The sequence below is a fragment of the Limulus polyphemus genome, unplaced genomic scaffold (genome assembly GCF_000517525.1).
Source record: "Limulus polyphemus unplaced genomic scaffold, Limulus_polyphemus-2.1.2 Scaffold309, whole genome shotgun sequence".
NCBI lineage: Eukaryota > Metazoa > Arthropoda > Merostomata > Xiphosura > Limulidae > Limulus > Limulus polyphemus.
Window position 1 is genome coordinate 35,120 of NW_013665919.1, and position 20,562 is coordinate 55,681.

The 20,562-nt window shown below is 31.9% G+C and overlaps 2 protein-coding genes across 2 annotated transcripts in view; one reads left to right on the forward strand and one right to left on the reverse strand.

The window, feature by feature from the left end:
* Window positions 1–12,752, forward strand: part of LOC106457267 (transcriptional coactivator YAP1-like) — a 29,054-nt gene extending 16,302 nt beyond the window's left edge. Inside the window, exons 7-8 of the mRNA XM_013916658.2 lie at window positions 5,374–5,483; window positions 11,428–12,752. Of these exons, the coding sequence (XP_013772112.1) occupies window positions 5,374–5,483; window positions 11,428–11,499 (182 nt within the window). The 3' untranslated portion in view covers window positions 11,500–12,752. The remainder of the gene's footprint in view (window positions 1–5,373; window positions 5,484–11,427) is intronic.
* A 96-nt stretch (window positions 12,753–12,848) lies between these two features.
* The window catches only part of LOC106457268 (U2 snRNP-associated SURP motif-containing protein-like), an 80,667-nt gene continuing 72,953 nt past the window's right edge, over window positions 12,849–20,562 (reverse strand). The window contains exons 20-24 of the mRNA XM_022383107.1: window positions 19,571–19,646; window positions 17,362–17,506; window positions 15,140–15,250; window positions 13,689–13,996; window positions 12,849–13,143 (exon numbers count right to left, since the gene is read on the reverse strand). Coding sequence (XP_022238815.1) covers window positions 13,023–13,143; window positions 13,689–13,996; window positions 15,140–15,250; window positions 17,362–17,506; window positions 19,571–19,646 — 761 coding nt within the window. The 3' untranslated portion in view covers window positions 12,849–13,022. The remainder of the gene's footprint in view (window positions 13,144–13,688; window positions 13,997–15,139; window positions 15,251–17,361; window positions 17,507–19,570; window positions 19,647–20,562) is intronic.

Sequence of the window (20,562 nt, forward strand, 5' to 3'; positions counted from 1 at the left end):
GTTTTTTTTTTGTTGAGATCTGTTAACAAGAACAAGGGAGAAATCATATGATAAAAAAAAAGATGTTCAGTCAAGGATAAAAAAATAATATTGGTAAGTTTTTGGTTACAAAAAATCAAAGCCTTTTTCCCCCTCTATGTTGTAGTGTTTTTCTTGTGGGTCTCCTTTGGCAGCATAGAAGTAATCTGAATGTTTTTTTATGTTTGTCAGGTATTGCATATGAATATTTAATTTACTTTGACCTAGGATTAGGCACAGGCATTTCGTTTTTCCAGTACCTGTATACAAAAGTGAGCGCTCTTTCTCATCTACCGTACAGTTGGTTATGATGCTGCATTTTGACACACATTAAGAGATTTTTAATTTATCACCACTCACCTGTTTACCTTTTTGTATGCGTTTACTTAGTAACATAAATCAATGCTACTGGCCCTTCAAATGATGTCAATAATCTCTTCTTGGCTGAATGAGACGTGACGCTTAAGACAGATTTTGTGACTATGTATTAAGACAGTGCTATGATTGAAACTAGCTTGCAGTTTGTTAAAGTTTTATGCCAAAAGCAATACACAAACAGTATTCTATTGGCACTGAAGAGTACACAAGTTAGTACTAGCTCAAGGTAATATTCTAATCGTCAGGCATCGACATGTATTTTCTGGTAATAATTAATTGCACGAATACTGATAGTGGCTAGGTCTTCTCATTCTTGTACTATACTGTAAAAAATATATTACAAGTAGTATATGTGGATTATGGTGTGATATTTTTTACAAACTTGCTCATGCCATAGTAAAATTGGTTTATACACTGAAATTAGAACATTTTTTTTTGCTGGGCTAAGAAGTCTTTTATTAATTCGAGTTAAGGGGTACATAGCTGTGTTAAAATATTCTAAATTAAAACTTTTCTATACTTTAGTATATGGACATATATCTTTATTAATAAATGCTAGTACAGGTTTCTGTACTTAGTAACAAGTTCTACACAAACAGGATGTGCCCAACCTAGAACTTGTTACATTAGGGCATATCTCCAATATTCGTAGAGGATAGAGAATCCAGAAACTCTGATTTACCTGTTATTGTAATGTAGCTGTATAATACATATATAATAAACATTATAACTTATTAAGAATTCACCTCCTGATGTCTCACGTTTGCTCAAGTCCTTGTACAGTTAGCTACTTATAGTCCTTTGGCCGTCAAACAGGAGCCTACCTGAAAAATAGTGAAAATGTTTGTAATGTCTTTTTGTCTAAACTTATGCTAAATTTGTCAGTTTGTTTTTTAGTATTGTTTTCTAGTTAAACAAATTTTAGTTTCTTTCTTGCTGCTCAAGTTGACTTCACATTGTATTTTGGTGTTATAGCTCAGGAATTGTTTTGTAGAGTTTTAGCTTTCCTTTGTTAACATACAAAGGTCCTTTGAAAGACAATAAGATAAAGAGGAGGAAACAGCTGGTAGAGTGTGGTAGCAGTTATAAGATCTGTAGCAGGTTTGGAGAAGTCTTCTGGGTGTAGGATCCTCATCTTGGATCCAAAAACCCTGCACGAGTTTTCTGCCAATCACTTGTCACCATCTTGTGATTTGAGTGGGGAGTTAGTTACTGGGCTCCTAGGTTTCCAACAACCAATCATGCACACAGAACTGTGCCCTGAACTATCCATAGATGAAGTCGACATCCAGAGAAATGGCCAAACTAAAGAAACTTTATTTTAGCACAACAATACCTATTACATGGTTGATAATTTTGAAAAGATGGTTATTTTTATCAGTGGTAATGCATAATCTATAATTATTTCGAGTACAACACACAAGTTTTCTAAAAAAACAAACTTAAATGAAAACAAGAGTTCATATGCTTTGCTTACATAGACCCCTCTGAAGTGTACCACAGCTGTGATAGTATACGCAAGACCAGTTACAATGTGACATGGATATTTATTTAAAAAAGGTGTGCGAGATGCTGTTTCAAGAATACTAAGCAGCACCTGTAATACTAATGCTACAGTATTGTACCAGCATGATCTCTTGATTATTGTTATTCCATCGAATGCATAGGTAATTTTATTTAATCTCGCACTTTGTTGTTGGGTGTTACAACTATAATCCAAATAAAATCCACTAGACACAGACATTGTTTTGCTATTCATACTGTCTGTTAGAAAGGCATTCTTGCATGTCATTTCTCATGTTGCTTCTGGGTGTTCAAAACCACAGTTTGATTATTTTGCCTTCCTGTTAGTTATGTTACAAACTCCTACTTGATGGAGGTTATAATTTATTGAATTACAAGTAAGATAAATTTTTTCTAAATGACAGTTTTATAAAGTGGGTTGTACCTTGCTTTATTTTTATTAATGGCAAGTATTACACCCTGTAGAATGGATGTTGAAGGACAAAAATAATTAGATGTCGCTATTGGCACTCAAAAACCCGGACAAGTGTTGGGTTTTAAGTTACCTGACTTTACAGGAGTATTTTACTACCTGGGTATCAATTATTAATTTGGAAATTTAAAGTAAATGTAGAAAATATGAAATCAGTGCTATTGTAAGTGTGGATCTGTGGTTGGCATAATAAAGATAAGGTTGAAACAGGCTTTGTATTAATATTGAAACATTTCAACAGACATGAAAAAAGGAAATGTATGTGTAATATGTGTATAGAGCATTTAACTATGTATTATGCACTTGAAGCATTAATATTTGTGATAAATGCAAGTTTTTTATTATCCAAATGGACCTAGATTCCCAAGTATTTTTCACAATGGGCACCTGGAAACTGGTGCCAATTTCTAAAAATAATCCAACTATTTGAGAATCCGAGGTCATCTTCAGCAATCATTGTGAAAAATCAGGATGGAATGCAGTGGTCCAATGTGGTCACGAGTCAGTGAGTTTTCATTACAACACATAGACGATAGTCTGCACGCATTGAAAGGAACCTGTTGTTCAATAGGTTACAATTGGTATTGAGATGATATCAAGTATAATTGGATGATGAAAATGTAAATCATGCAAATGTAAGAGTCATTGTAGCAACAGTATGGGTTCATTAGAGTATGAACTTCATGTATTGATGAATCAAGAGATTTGGGAAGAGCTAGTGAAGGATCTAGATCTAGCTTAAGTACTATAAGCATGAACCATACAAATGTAACTCCTGGCCAGTGATGCACTCTTTCCAGAATGTCTTCCAGACCTGCACAAATTCACATGTATGAAACTGATGTTTTAGCTTTTTTCTCAGAATCGTAATGTTATCTAATAACACCACTTTAGCTTCATGTTCTGTAAGCTGTAGCTCCTGTCCCTCCCTTTTCCCTTGAGTTTTCCAATTGAATTTAATCCTTGTTTGTAATAGTAACTGAATTAGCTTTTCTGACTTGTAGATAGAAGTGTGATAATGGAGAGAAGAGAAGTCTAACATATTTAAGCAGGTAACCAGATGATTGAGAAAGTTGTTACTCCATTAAGATCGATTTCAAAACAGATATATGGGAAAAAAATGCTCAGAAAGTTAACACATCAGATTCACATCTGTTTTATACAAGTAACACAGTGATTAAATACATCAAAATAAATTTAAGCCTACTTAAAGCTAATCTAAAATCATGAGATATAGTCAAGGAGGTAAAAAAATAAAACAGAAGGGATTGTCAGACATACTGCAAGAAAGTACTGTACTTCTTATACTAGTGAGGTTAAGAACTCCAACCACGGTATTAATGTATTACTAATCACTTTTTACACAAAAAAGAATGATGATCTGTACACTTCTCAGTGTCCACTTGCCATTTAAAGCAAATAACCAACTTTTTAATCACAAGATCATGAATATTCTACCCAATGTTCCCTCCAATTGTTTCAATCCATGTGATAAATCCCCCCCCCCAAAAAAAAAACAGGTAAAACACATCTTCACATTCACTTGATACTAGTGAGGCCATCAACTGTATTAGATCATTAGGCCACTTTGCAATGCTACCAGTTGGTTATTTGGGCTTCAGACCGTCAATATCTTGAGACTCCTCACCATTACTGAGGATGTGCGTGGCTGGAATAATGAAGTGCATGGCTCTTGATTGGCTGTTGTGCAGGTTCGCAGCTTAGAGGGAACACTGTTTCTAATTGAAATTGAAACATGAGTGATAGTAGAATTCAGTTTGCTTTAAAAAGGAAAGGTTGTCTAGCTCCCTATCAAATCAGCATTTGTTTTAGGCAGTGCTGGGGATTCTTGATATTATGTCAGAGAGCAATATTTTGTTACTTAATGTTGAAAAGCATGGGTTATACTTTTTTTTGGGGTGTAGGTTTCTTATCCCAATATATAGACATGAGCCCATAGAATAATCTACATACAAGATCTTGATTATAGTTGGTTTTCTTCTTTTATTATGAAATAGATTTAAATTCAGCATCTGTATCAATTTGAGTTATTAATAAGAGTGAGACCTTTTTTTGAACCCTTTGTATCAAAATGTGCACTATTTCTTTACTATAATGTGACAGCCTAAAAGTAATGGATATATTTAAGGTCTGATATTTTCAATAAACGTTTTTTTTTACTAGTAGCATAATGAAAGAAATGATTATTGCACAAACTCCACTGAATAGTGGTGATGTTTTTGTTTAAAACAATATAATAATTTTTTATAATTTTGGATAAGATACAATTCTTTATCTTTACCATTCCTAACATAGAATTGTTTTGAGGTAACGTTTTTTTTTGAGCGGTAAGTTATATGCACATGTACATCATATTACTGCTACTGAACATACCACATACATATAGTTCTTACTGGAGATATTGATTTTTGTCATAATTTCACCACTTTTGACAGTATTTTCCAAATGAATAAAAGTTGCACATTACACTCTCTCTTTTTGTGTGTAATAGACATTGCTTCTAATGCATGTGACACTGAGAAATCTTAACTTAGAATTATATCTATGTCAGAACACACTCTTTAAGAAACCTACACCTTTATCAATATCACTCCAAAGCTTTGAACGTGTCAGTTCATTGCTGATACGTACTGGAAGTCCAATTATTTCTACAGTACCTGTTTCCGTTAAGTTGAATTGCTATTAAAGTGAAACTGTGTCTCAAGTTATTGTGAATAAACATGTTATTACTTAGGATGGCAAGCAATAACTGTTTGAACATAAAATACTTCCACAAAATACATTTCTGTTACTTGGTTGATGAGCTTACTTCACAATGGATAGCATGCTAGGTGTATCAAAATAAAATACAAAATTGTGAATGACCATCTCCCTCACTATTTATTTTTTTAAAAAAGATCATGTCAAAATGTAGCATCTGTTCAATGCATTAAGTTTATATACTGATCTTTTTATTGTAGATCCTCATCAGCATGCAGGGACTGAAATTGGACCAGAAGGTTTACAAAATACAAATCTAGATTTAGGAATGGAAAATATGGATTCAGATGATTTGCTTCCAAGCCTTCAGGTAAGAAGATATGTGTAATCTAAGGGCATCAGGGAAACTTGACCTCATATACAATTCACTACAACCTTCACCCCCACTATGACTTACTGTACTTTGTAAAATGGTTTCTGTAATCTCCCAAATCTAATGGCAACTTTAAATAAACATCAGATAGTGTACCTATATAATTAAAAGTGTGAGAAGCTGTTAAATCGTCTTTAAACTATGCAAAAATGAAATTAGAAGTAGAGAAGTATGGATGACATCACCATAAGCGTAAGGTAGGAGTGGGTGTAGATAGTACTGTGCATTACAAAGGGAAAGGTATTTGGGGAATGGATCTGTCATCCCTCGGATTCCTATCTCGGATGGTGGTGTTTGAGTGTTAAAGTTTTGTGTGTGAGGTTTTTCATTAGTTTATACACACTCAGAGCACTGGTACCATCACTCTTTGGTGTGTTAATACTTGCCCCCTGATACCCAGGTTTTGAGTGCAGTTAGATAAGTTGATCAGCTTGTCATTTTTTATCACACCGTTCAGCTCAAAGTGTCTTTTGTACTAGAGGTGTTTGGTGGGCATCACACGTTGGGGAATAGATTTAACCTCATAGTGACTGAAATGTCCCACACGGCAATCTGATTTGTGCAGAACTCTACGTACCTAACCTCTTATGCGAGTAGTCTAGGCAGGTCACTTAACTGTATTAAATACACAGTACTGCCTTTACATTCTTTAAAATTTGTGCATTCATGTACAAAATACAACTCCCCCCAAAATGTTTTGTATGTAAAGTACAAATTTTCCCTCTAATGCAATGGCCCATTGAAGTATTTGGTTCACATGATATTTCATCACGTACACATTAAAAAGGTGCTTACTTGTTATACACTTCTCTCAAGATAATTAGGGACTGGTAGTCATACTTTGGCTTTATATAAGCAAATCAAAGCTTTGAGTATATATAAATATATGCACTTGCAACTCTTATGACAGTTCTGGCTCACTGTGATATAGAGGGTTACTTCCATATTACTTGAACTACTTGTATATGTTAATAACATAATGTTTAGGGACAACAAGGGACCTGTTGGTTCATCTCTGTTGTCCCATCCTCTAAACTAAACTTTTCTCTCTCACAACATGGGCTCGGGTTGACCAACCACGTTACCTCTTTGTACTCGTTCTAAGTCTTTATAGATTTGATACTAGTAACTTTTAATGTAGTGTGTATATATCTTTATGAAATTTGGCAGTCTTTCAGTAAACATTATAAATTTTTCACACACAAAAAAATCATATTTTTCAGTTACGTATTTTTAATAAACTAAAAAAAGATTTGTCCGTGAATATATTGTGTATTTGTTTTGAATAGTCCGTGTGGAAAGTAATTTTCATGTTAAGATACTTTTCTTCATTTCAAATTTCATTTTTGTAATCTCTAAAACTTCCTAAATATATTTAAAATGTTTGTTTTCAGTGAAACTTTTTATTTTATCAGTTATTTTCTCTACCCTATCTATATACAAGGTTGGTCAATTTGACTGACCTCATAACTCCCAGCCCCCCAAATCGAAGTAAATCTAAGCTACCCTCTTTTTCTTTCTAGAATTACTTCAAATTTAACATGAAACTACATATTTATCCTAAGTAGCTTTAAACTCATAACAGTGTACATCTATTTCAAATTAAATATTATTGTTTTATTGCCCTTTGAACCATGTCTAACTACTATTCGCACCATTATAAGTTGTAAATCACGTGGGGAATGTGCAGCTTACGTTACATTACCTACAAGCTGCTTCCGTGCGTTGTGAAATATTTTTATTATTATTGTTTATTTTACCTAATATAACTGTAACTAACCTAAAGAGATTCCTGTTTTTTAAATTTTAGTTACTTTTATAATAATAAATAAAGAATAAACATGAAAAACAAGAAATAAAGTATTTACCCAAATCTTCCTTTTTCTTGCTGTCGATTGTCGTTGACACTTAACCCTACTTTTTTATACTTATGATAGTAATGCACTAAATAAGTTTTATTTATTTAAATAATGTACCAAAGAACATAGACTAATAACATGCAAAAAAAGTAGACAATTTCCCCTAACTCTCAAAATGTTTGTGGCTTTCTAACTGCGACAAAAGCCATTATAAATTCATCGTAGCTATTCATTACCTTTCCTGCTGGAACGAAGTCTGTACAACAAGTGACATTGAGGATTATCTGTTCAGAACACAACACAATATAATATGTCATTTGATAGATGGAAACCTTGGCTTTCTATTGGTTATTGATATAGAGTTAAACATAAGAGAGAGGTATTAATAAATCCTGAAAGAGAGGATATTACAGGTGGGTGTGGCACGAGGGGGTCTGATTTTTGTATTTGATAGCTCTCTAACTAAACAAAATTGAAAGCTATAAAAGTTATGGTTTGCCTGAACAATCGAGATTTTATAGTGAGTAATTTACCTTGAATTTTGTACTTTTTGGAGAGGTTATGGATAAAATTGAAAAGAGAAGGTACGTAGAGAAAATGTATCACATGTGTCACACTAGGGGAAATTCATAATTTTTTAAAATATTGCTTTAAGAAATTAAAACTTATATAATATTAGATATGGATTATTATCTAAGATTTTATGGTACACTAATTGGTACAACGTAAACAAAAAGTAGTTTAATAAAACTTTGATTGTAAGACACTAAAACCGTGTGTCATGCATAGTAAAGGATACCCGTGGCGATAGGGTTAAATAAATAAATACTAAAAAAAAAATCTTAAAGCCAGCCCTTATCAGTCATGTAGTTATCAAGCATTATCTTAAATTCACTTAAATTTACTGCCTCTACAACATTTAAAGGCCAACTACCCTGTTAGAAAAATGAAACTGTCTTAGCTGAAGATGACTCCCACCTTGCCAACATTTCTAATTGTGTCCACTAGTCCTACTATTCTCACCATTAAGTAGGAAAAAAGATGATGCATCAACACTATCAATTCCCTTTACTATCAGATCCCCCGAACTCTTCTTTCTTCAAGAGTAAACAATTTTAGAGATCCTAACCTCTCCTTCCCAGGCACCATTCTAGTAATCCTCATTTGAACCAACAATTCAATGTCCTTCCTAAGAAAAAGATACCAAGACTGAACACAATATTCCAAATGTGGCCTAACCAATGACCTATAAAATGAAATTATAACCTCTTTAGACTTGAATTCAGTATTTTTGTAGATAGAACTTAAAATCCTATTTGCCCTACCACTAACAACAGCACACTGCTTGGATGGCTTTAGAGACTAATCGACTATTACACCAAGATCCCTTTCTTTCATGACACTGTTAAGGTTATTCCCATCTAAATTATACTTGTAATTTAAATTATGATAACCCACATGCATTACCTTGCATTTATTTGCTCAACTTACTAAATGATCTAAATCCTTTGGTAAAGTAGAAGCAACACCCAAGACCTTAATATCATCAGCAAATGTAAGTAATTTATTGACCATTTCTTCATAACTGTCTTGGTGTAAATAAAAAAAAAAGCAAAGATCCTAAGACTGAGCCCCGAGGTACTCCACTTGTGACATTAATGCAGTTTGTCTGAACTCCATTTATAACAACCCTCTGCTTTATTCCATCCAATTAGTTAATTTATCCCCCACATCTCTAGAGATGATTATTTTTACAAGCCTTTTATGTGGCACCTTGTCAAATGCTTTCTGAAAATCCAGATACATCAAATATACACCCTTACCCTCATCTACATAAGCAGTAACCTTTTCAAAGAATGTCAAAAAGATTTGTAAGGTAAGATTTTCCCTTAATGAAACCATGTTGACTATCCAATAAAATTCTAAATTTTGTTAAATGACTGTGCAAGGTATCTTTTATCAGACTTTCCAAAACTTGTCCCACAACTGATGTAAGACTAATGGGTCTATAATTACTGAGACTATTTTGATCATCTCCCTTGAAAAGAGAAGTAACATTAGCCAACTTCCAAACCTCTGGTACCTGACCACTATTCAAGGACTTACAAAAAATAGTAGTAAGTGACTCACATATCCAATTCTTAACCTTCTTCAAAACCCTTGGATAAATATTATCTGGCCCAGGAGCCTTATCTTTCTTTAAACTTCCCAATTCTTTCTTAAGAAGCTCAGAATTAATGCAGTCATCTTCAATTTTGTTTCCATCTATCAACTGTTCAAGATGTGGAATACTGCTTAAATCTTCATCAGTAAAATTTAAATTTATGACACTTTTCTTTAATTTTATCACTTATACTCATTGTGAGCCAACCTGGTTTTTTACTTGCAGCCACCATTTTCTTTCTATAAGGAATATGTTTACCTTGAATACTTAAAAAAATTTTCACATTTGATCAGTGTTTTCAAATAACTCAGCTGCCCATTTCACAACATATCATTCTTGTCACATCCCTTCAAAATTTGCTTTTTTGAAATTTGTAACCAAAATATCATTATTCTTTACATTCATATGCAGTAAAACATCGAATCAGAATGCTTAGGCTTTTGCTGGAACTCCTTCCTTTGTGCATCAGATGACAGGAAATGTTTGTCAGCAGCTATTTATTAAATGATCATTATGCATAGATGTTATACAGGCAGACAATGAACAATTACGATAAGCTGCCATACTAGCATTTGTCTTATTTAGACAGCACTTTGAATACATCTGTTAATTGTTTACTTCATTTGCATTTATGCCTTATAACTGTTGTGCACCAAGTTTGGTAATTGTCAGCTTAAATTATGTGCCTGACAGTGGACTTCTGAATTATATAGTATATTTGGTTCACAGTTAATTTCTGTCTTTTACAGTGCAGTGGATACACTTATGGGTAGAAAGACATAAGTCTTTTTGAGGACAAATGTTTATACAGTGACATTGATGAATGATGTTCAGTCAAAATACAAATAATTTCAATGAAAATCTTCCTTTTTTTTCATCACAGAGGTGAAAAAACTTAGAAAGCATTTAGAATAAAAATTGGCCTAAAAACAACATCCTAACCCAAGCCAATGTAAAAGCCCATTGGTACAAACAATCCCGCATTTCTTGTCAATAATTCTCGTTAATAGTAGTAGTAACATTTGATGTTGACAAAGGCTCAAGCTTCCAGCCATACTTCAAAATCAATGGTTATTTATTTATTGTCAGGAGAAAAATAGCAAAGAAACTGTAATTACGACATTTTCATTTGATCACTTACCTGACAAAATACTTTGATGTAGTTCCAATAAACTTTTGGGTCTTTGGTCTACTTTACGATCTTAGAAGGCAAAATCCATGTACAGTGGAGAGACTGTAAAAAGTTTGTCAAGTTGTGTGGTTTTAGATTGCAGAAACTTATTAGTGTTTGGTAAAAGTGCAAAACACTTCCAAGAGTAACATGGCATCTGGAATATTGTTTTGTAGATTGCAACTTGTTATGCTTAGCTGCTGAAAGGTCGATGTCCAAGTAATTCACTACCTTCCATATCTTTAGATATTTTATGTCACATTTATAAATTCAGTTTTAGAGAAACTTCTGAATTTGTCAGTTGAACATTACTCTGTATTTTTAATAAGTAGATTTATTTCATGACATTACCTGTAAAACCTAAAAGGTGTATTTTTTCTTTTGAGCTTTTTATGAAATATAAATATTTTGTAGATGTACAAGCTTTTAAACATTTATATAAGCTAGATTTAATTATTTTTTGCCTCATTAATTATAATAATAATAAAACTGAACAGATGTAGGTAATACTATAAAGAATATTTGTCAAACGGGTCCAGCTGTATCACATTTTTCCAAAACAAAATTTTTTTTGCCAGTGTAAAAGATAAAAGAATTATTGAAGTATTTTGTTTCTTTGTCAGGTTAAGAGTTAATACTGTCCTTGCTATCGAGTTGAGTACATTAACTGCCTCTCTTACTCTACAGGAAGACTTCATGGAACATATTCTATCAGATGTGCTTAATGCTAACAAGGACAACTTGATGACCTGGGTATGAATAATGGCTAATACACACACCAATGCATGAATATCAATCTGAAGATGTTTTTAATCAGTTAAAGAGAACATTCATGAAAAATGTTTATTGTAAATGCTTGACAATATAGAATCCTCATTCATTTTGTAAAGACAATATTTTTAGTTGATTCTTGGGTTCAGGAGTTTCTTCAATATTGAATTGTGATACTGTTTACTATTATGCATTTAAAGAAGTCCAGTATTTTGTTCATGATGTGCCTTACAATATACCTTCAGTTACAAATTATAAGGTTTTATGGGTCATCATTACATAATCGTTTAAAATTTCCATGGTTTATGCCTAGGTCACCTAGGTTTTTTCTTAAGTGCCTTAGTCTTTTGTTACTGTTGAGTAAACTATACATTATGTATAAAACAAGTTAATTTCCTACTTAACTTTGTTCTATGGTTCAAGATGAATACTTCATTGAGAATGTTTATCAATATATTATGTAAATCTGTAATAAAGCTTGGATTTTCAGCTAAATACTTTACTGTGCAAAATTTTAGAGTGTGTAGTTTTGTTCTTTCCAGAATACATTAGAAGGTACTTGTTAAAAATTCAGTTATTTCTATAATAATGACTGTGTGTTAAGTTATATACTATCCTGTAATTGCTACCATAACTTTGAGCAAGCAGTACCTAGTATATTTTATTGTTTGTATGGAAGGTTTCACCCTTTAACAGACTATTAGTTAAAGTGTAAGAAGTCTTTCACGATGAATTACAGCTGAAGTGAAGAAGTAAGATTCTGTACTATAGTACACAGGTTCCATAACAGTTGTGTCTGGGTGATGGATTGTTTGCGTGTACTTGAAGTTGTAGGTTTTTGTTCTTTGTTTTATTAGACTTACAGTTTTGTGGGTAATAATGTTATAGCGGGAACAATATATAGAATTTTTACTTGTGCTGAAGGAAGACCTACCTTAAATCATGATTTACCTAGAATGCTGCCTTTTCATGTTAAGACATTCCTAAATTGGAAACCCTGTAGCCCTTACTACGTAACATTGTTTTGGGTTAAACAATTTCATCATTGTCACTAAAATCAGCATAACACAATTGTAGTCTATGCTTTGATCATGTTTAAACCAGAACTTTTTATACATAATTTCTTGAGGTTTCCTTATTTTGAACATTTCTACAGAAATTTCTTTGCATCATTGTTAGAAAATAAGACAGCTATGTGCTATTTTTAACTTTTATGTACATACTGGTGTGTGGAGTTTTGTATTTTTTTATATACTTATGGGATATCTGCCATGTGTGTATATATACATAAAAAATAAAAAAAATTTAATACAAACTGAGTGGCTATACTTAAAAACTTTCGTTAAGGGGGGTATTTAATATTTCTAACAAGACACACCTAATAATGCAACTGTTCAACTTTACACAGAACAGGACTTCAGCAACCAAAATAATTACAGAGAGAAGTTTAGAAACAATTTTCTCATAAAAACACCAGCTAAAGACACACATACAAGTTCAACTTGCAATGATTAGTGTTTACTCTTTTTTGATTTGTGGGACTTCCGGTGTAAGTTTCCTGGTGAAGACCTTCTTCTGTGGGGTGACCTAGATCTAGATCGTTTTGATCGCTTTGGACTTCGGCTTTTAGACCTACAAAGAGGGAAAATAAACGAGGTAATTCTGATTCTGATTTAAATTTTATGTTAGAGATTTAGTTCTAATAAAAGTTTGAACATTACACATTGTTATCTTAATCACAGAGTTAAGAATAGTCCCAGGAAAAGGTGCATTTTAACTTAATATTTCAATGGATAACTCATGCAGAAGTACTGCTTCTTTATCGTCTTATATTTGTGTATTACCAACAGTACAATAAGACATTTAATTATTTCAAGGAAATTATTCTTTAAAGAAATCAATCACAGAATTGGTATGTCACTACTTTGTCAAATCATAACCAGCAGAATTTCTCTTGCCTTGTGTGCATTTTAATCTCTAAACAAAACAACAACACATGCTAGTTTTAATATGGTGCTCATTTATCTCAGCACATCCAAAAAAAGTCGTAAACTGCCAGTTGAAAAGAAATTCTCATCCCTATAATTACGTTCATAGATAAAGAAGAAATTTTCAAGAAATTCTCTCCTTACTCACTGGTAGAAATGACTGTATAAGGTAAACTAGAATTAACTTACCGGCGAGATTTTTTCGGGGACTTTGAGCGATGCGACTTGGATAAACGAGGAGATCGGGATGACTTCTGTCGAAAATCCCCTGGAGAGGCTACATACAATGGGCTTCCCTTCTTGTTTCGATCTCTTTCTCTAGAAGAACTGGAATGATAGTCTGGACTCTGACTTCTACTGTCTTCTGATGACTTGGACCTTGACCTAGATTTAGAATGTGATCCAGATCGTGATGCAGAAGTGCTCTGTTGTACTAAGTGTTCTTTTCGCAATCGTTCTTGTTCTCTTTCATGTTCTTCTTCTAGCTTTTCTCTTTCCTAGAAAATATTTTCAAGCCAGACAAATGAATTATTATTGATAATTCTTATAAAATATTATTTCTCATCTCAAAAACCTAAATGAACAAAGTTGAAATGAGTAGAGAAAGTCTTGGAACACTAATTACAAAAGTAGCCTAGGTGGAATTGGTGATGTTTAGAAAAACTTCTATCTTCATGTCTTTTATATAAATAAATAAATATTTTCTTTTTTTGGAGGGGGGAAATAGTACAAATATTTAAATTTGTTAAGATATGAATCACAGCAGCAAATCTGTGGTCTTTGTACATGTCTGTTGCTTATCTATAACTTAAATAGTTTGAAAACTGAATTTTTGAAATTGGTAGTGTCAATAGCTAAAATTCAACTACATTTTTTCAAATTTCTAAAGTTAACAGAATCAGAGGTATTATGATATAAAAGCTGAGACTGTTTCCCTTTTATGCAATGTAAATATCTATGCTTTTAGTTATAACAACAGAAGCCTTTTTTTGTTCACATGCTTTACAATACAACGTGCCACTGTTTGGTTTTCTTAAAGGGTTAATTTTATTAGGCCTGTGCCTTTTGGTTTATTTTGCTTACAAAACTTCCCACTGGTAACTTTAAAGTAATGGTGGACTTTGCCCCGACATGAATTTAGTGGCTAGTTGTTTTTTTGGAACATAATGTTTAAAAGGAGTGATCCTGCACCACATGATTATATTGTTTCTAGTGAATATTAAACTAAGTCATGTAGTAATTTTTATTTCCTTATAAGTTGTGAATTTGCCAAATAAGAAAATAAGCTTATGTTCGATGCTTATCAAGCTGTGTGTATATGAGTGATGTTTATGAGTTATTAATTTTTATGATTGTGAATTCAGAAAAGGCAATATATTACCACAAGACTTTAAGGGTTAAGAAAAAATGACATCACAGCTTTTAGAAAGATGCTTTGTTATTAAGTACAATGGGCTACCTGTGCTGAGTGCACTACTAGTATTAAAAACTGATTTTTAGTGTTATAAGTCCTTAGGCTTACTTGTGAACCAACAAATGGTGGTGGTGTGTGTGTGTGTGTACGACATTAGAATGAAGTATTTGTACTGAAATAAACACATGCAACCAAACTGACTGGCAATTTGCTTAAGCCAACTTACCTTTCGAATCAGTTTCTCTCTGTAGTGTTGGACTTGTTCAGAAATTGTCATACCAGATTTCCTACTACGTTTTCTACACTCAAGTTCATCTTGAAACTTCATGACTTTTAACTAGTGTACAAAACAAAGTATCAACTGAAGAGAAGTAATGTTCATTACAAAAGATTTAACACTATTGTTAAACTGGCCAAAACCTGAAGTAATCTTGTAGACTAACAAATATTCAATAAACAGTTCTTTTACATGTAAATGCACATACACATTCAAATTAGGCTTTCAAAAGATATTTTTTTTATTTAACTAAAAATTAAAATGGTATTTACTAACAGTGTTGCTTCTAGGATATATACTTTGCGTATTTAGGCTATTCTGATTGCCACTGGCATAAAATCGTTTGTCTGCATATTAGTTCACACATAAAAATATAGGAGTACGCATTTTAATTTTTCGTGTGCACCCACCTTTCGAAATGTATTATGAATGACTTTGTAACGATAGATCGTGATCATAACCAGAAAATTCTAAACAGGAATTAGCTCATTTGGATATGCAAAAGAATGTGATTGACTGTGTTATGACATCATTTGGTTTTGCGGGAAATTCCCTTGACATTATAGGATATCGATAATTGAAAATGGCGGAAAAACGAAAGGTGTGAAGATGTTTGAAGAAGTGGTTAATTTTTTTAAAAATTACTACATTTTTCCATCAAAATGATGCAAAAACAGAAAGAAATAAAGAAAAAAAGGTGCAGAGAAGAGGACTGCAATGTAAGTTTTGTCACTGAATGCACAGATATTTTCAATACATACATGAAGTAAACAAACTGCAATGATTCAATTTACTGTTTTATCAAATAAAAGTTACTTGATCATGTTATGATTTGTGAAGTTGATACCCACTTTCTGGAAGTCAGTGGGGGTTTGGCGCACTTGAGAAAAATCCTAAAAACAACACTGATACTAACATCATTTTTGTTTGAATGGTTAAACACAAATTTATAAGTAATGTTACAACATAAAAGAAATTGGTAATTAAAGGGTTAAATTGCAAGTTATTTAATTACACATGTGCATAAAATTGTTTGAATGCTAAAGTCTAAACTACTAATTTATTCTATATTTTTGAATCAGCAAAGTATTTTTGTCAGTTTTATCTAACTTTATTTTTCAGTCCAGTTTTTACATAGAAAAATACAAAGTTCCTTGCAGGAAAAAAAACAAAAAAGTTACATTACTAAAAACAAAAAATATTATTTCAACCTTTTTTTTATGTGACAAAAAATTAGTACATCTCACGTTATATTATCAACTGAATCATGCATAGGTTCAGAGTATAAAACAAGTATTATTTTTTCCACTCCATGCCTGACTCATTCATATTGGTAAACGCAATTTATAATATCAAAGCATTGTGGAAAAGGCTACAAAAATACTGAGGCATGGATAATTGTAATTGGTAAGCAATGATGTTGACGACAGTACTAATTTAGCTGTGATGAAGGTCATTAATCGTCCGTTGTTATTTTCTTAAGAAGTAAATTTCACTTTTGTTAACAAGATTTGTAAATTTATAGTTCAATGAATTATGAATATGCAAAAGTTTTTCTTTTTAATCTTGTAAAAACTGAGACTATTCAAACTTGTACGTTATTGACAATTTTACTTACTGTATTAATCTGTAACTTTAAATCTTTCTACTAATTGCTGACTAAAATTCTGGTATAATTCTTAATCTTTACATATTGGTCAGTGAAAAAAAGAAGCTTTGCATTGTAAATATGGCATCCAAACTTGGCTTATCACACTTAGATCACATTCAGTAACACGAACGTACTAAGACCTTGACACTTCCCACAAGACAATCTTATTTAAGTCATCATGTTGTACCCTTTAATGTAGTATAATACTTATTGATAATCATTCATTTTTTCCAGTCATAGAATATTCCTTGGGAGATTACATTACAGGTCATAATATGACCTCAGAAGATGCTGACCACTTTATATGATACAGAAGTCTGGAATATAAACATTGGAAATGAACACACACAAACGCTATAGCACTGTAACACTTTTTTTAATATTATTATTATTATGGTGGTTCAGATTTTTAATAATCATCTTATCAACCAATGTTAGTCATTTTGACAACCACAGTATCTTAGAAATAAAAACTACTGATTTTTGTAAGTTGTTTAGAAACAAAATTGCACACTCTAACCTCAATCTCTCGAAGCTTTGCCCGTCTCTCTTCACCGACTTCATTCTTTAGGGCCTCCAGTACGGAAAGAGAATCCTGTTGTGAATCATTATCAGTTTCTTGTACAACTACTTCAACTTTTTGTTCCACGTCTTCCTCCATTGGCCTACAAATGTTAAAATATCAGCTTTAACACAGCTTAGTATACATCATGTTTAATGCTGTTTGCAATGTTACAGTGCAATGTAGAGATGACAATGGTAATTCACGTATCTTTCAATACTGTATTTGATTACATGCAATGTATACTTTTTACTCTTATTTCAACTCATCTGCTAGTATTAACATTGCATAATTTATTCACGTGAAATTGTAAACTTTTACAAAATATGACATTTTATCCATGCTGTACTTGCAAAATACAAAAAAAAAACTTAATTACAATATTAAGCTACATTTAAAAGTTTATATTACAGACTACATTTTACCAGATACTCCTGCAACTTATTTTAAAATTCATATATGTAGGATGCTTTACATCTGAAAATTCTTTATTTAGTTTTTATTATTATAAGTGAAACAGGTATAATAAATAGTACTCTTGCAAAATGCTGAAAGCTTGATAAGTTATATTGCCCAAACACATTGTGTTATTAACTGATACGCTATTGAAAAGGCTGGGTACCAGTTCATTTCCACAACACATTATCTCAAGCACAATTAGAAAATAATAATTCCAGTCTTGAATAAAGTGGGAAGTTTATATTATTCATACACACTTTTGTTCAAAGAGTTTAGATTTGTTTTTACATTATAAATGGCATATTTTCAAACTACAAGATAACTCTAAATTTCAGATCATATGAAAAATGAGTTGGATACTTGAACCAGTTTAAAATTTCACTTTGGTCTAATTAAGATAAAAGAAAATAATACAAATAAAACCATACAATAATAATACAATTGCATTTTGGTAATTTCTAACTTTTAAAAATGTACAGCTATTCCATTCAGGTGAGTGTAAAATCATGTGAATTGTTGAAAATATGGTGGCAAAATCCTTTATAATATTCATGCTGGCTGAAACTATTGTAAAATGTCAGACCTACAAAGATTTGAATGAACCACATGTATATCCCTAGAAAAATCCACTTTAAACCTATGTGCACAAAGTCTGTATTGGAGAATTAATGTTTACTATCATTCTAGATTTATTACATATATCTTCATGAAATTTGGTAAGCTTTTACTAAACATTACAAATATATTGTACACAAAAAATCATGATTATTTTTACTAAAGATTGGTCCGTCAATTTACTAAGCCAAGTATTTCAAAAACCTGTTGTCTGGAATGAGGTAGTCTTGTAGGAATCCAGTAAAGTGGAATATTTTCCTTCTGTTGTTATAAACAATCCAATTGCAAATTTCAGAAAGAATCATTAACATTTTTCGAAAGGCAGGATGTGATAGGAAGGGCATGCATGGCATGTGGATTTGACTTTCTTGTTTATATCTCAGTAAAGCTAGAAGCCTGGAGGTTATAAATTTACATTATAGCTTAGCAATATTATATGCCAAAATCATACAGAGGTAGAAATAAAAAGAGCAATTTACAGGGGAAAAATGTCATGTGAGACAGAAAAATGAAGATTGATAATTTATTTACATACTTTATTTTGATATTAAGAAATTAAAACTTGTATAACATTAAAAGTTGAATTGTAAATAATGTTTTCTTGTCAAGTGTATTGACATACATTGATAATAAGATTGTTTAATCAGATTTTGAATGTAACACTGTAATATCGTGGTATGCAAACTTTGACCCCTACCTATGCACAAACAGTTAAGCAAAGATAAAACAAAAGTAAAATTTCAGTAACATTTGTTTGTCAGATAAAAAGAACTATGAAATCATATATATATATATATATATGTATAAATAAATGTTTTTAAAAACAAACCAAATATAAAACAAACGTTTTCCATCTTTTACGGATTTACAATGAAATGAGAATAAAACCTCGACTGAGTATCCCTTTGGGAAACTCGTGTGTTGATGTAATTTTTTTATATTTAATAGATACTTATTTAGGATAGGGTGGATTTAATAAAACATCCAACTGTAATGCCTCTCTGACCAATCAGTTTTGAGCTGCCTTGGTTTTATTCAATTCTCCACATGAATTAGTTGTGACACACCAAAAAACTGTCAAATGATGACTTACTGTCCATCTAGATCTTCCAATTCCTGCTCTTGTTCTGTTTGCTGATCTAACAAATCCCATTTTGATGTTGTAATAGCTGAGTGGAAAACAATACTACATATATTACAATTTATTGAAAATGTCAATCAAGTGTTTTAGTAAATGCACAATACAATATTCTATATAAAGAATTTGCACAGATAGTAAAATTTTTGTAACACAACACCATGTCTAGGGCATAGCACAAACTCATGCAACAGAGAAATGACAAGAATACCAAATTAAAAGTTAGCATGTGTGAAAATACACCTTTGCAACTTCTATCAACAACCTTGAAGTTGGGGGTAAATAGAAAACCTAACCTAGAAAATCTTTATAAGAAAACAAGATATTGGCTAAATAAATAATTAAAAATATCAATAAAGGTGATTAAATTCTATATCATACTATTATCAGTAACTTCTGATCAAGGCAGACTAACTATATTTTCAAATTCGATGACAAGGAACCCAGTTTGAAACTAATAATGCTTGGAGATGGCTTGAATGGGTAATAAAGAAAAACTTTTATATAAGTTTAACATAACAGCAAATGTTGGAGAGTTTTTCAACAATAGCTGGTGGAAATACACTGAAAAACCTCATAAACACAGACACAAGACCCTGTTCAACAGACTATATAGATGAAGAAATCAACCACATAAAGCATTCCTTCATTCACACCAACAAATTTCCACTAGCTATTGTTGAAAAAACTCTCCAACAGTCACCACAACAAAACTCAACTCATGAACAAAATTGATAATAACAAACCCAACAACAGAACATTAAACTGCGGTTTACCTTTTGTCCCTGAAACCTGCTCAAGAATTATCCACACATGGACAAAACTAGCCATTAAATACAAAATTCCAGTCAAACGTCAAATTCTCTACAAAAAACCAAGCCCTAAATTAAAACTGTTACTAAACAAAAATTATATAAAATCACACAATACCAATGTCATTTACTAAA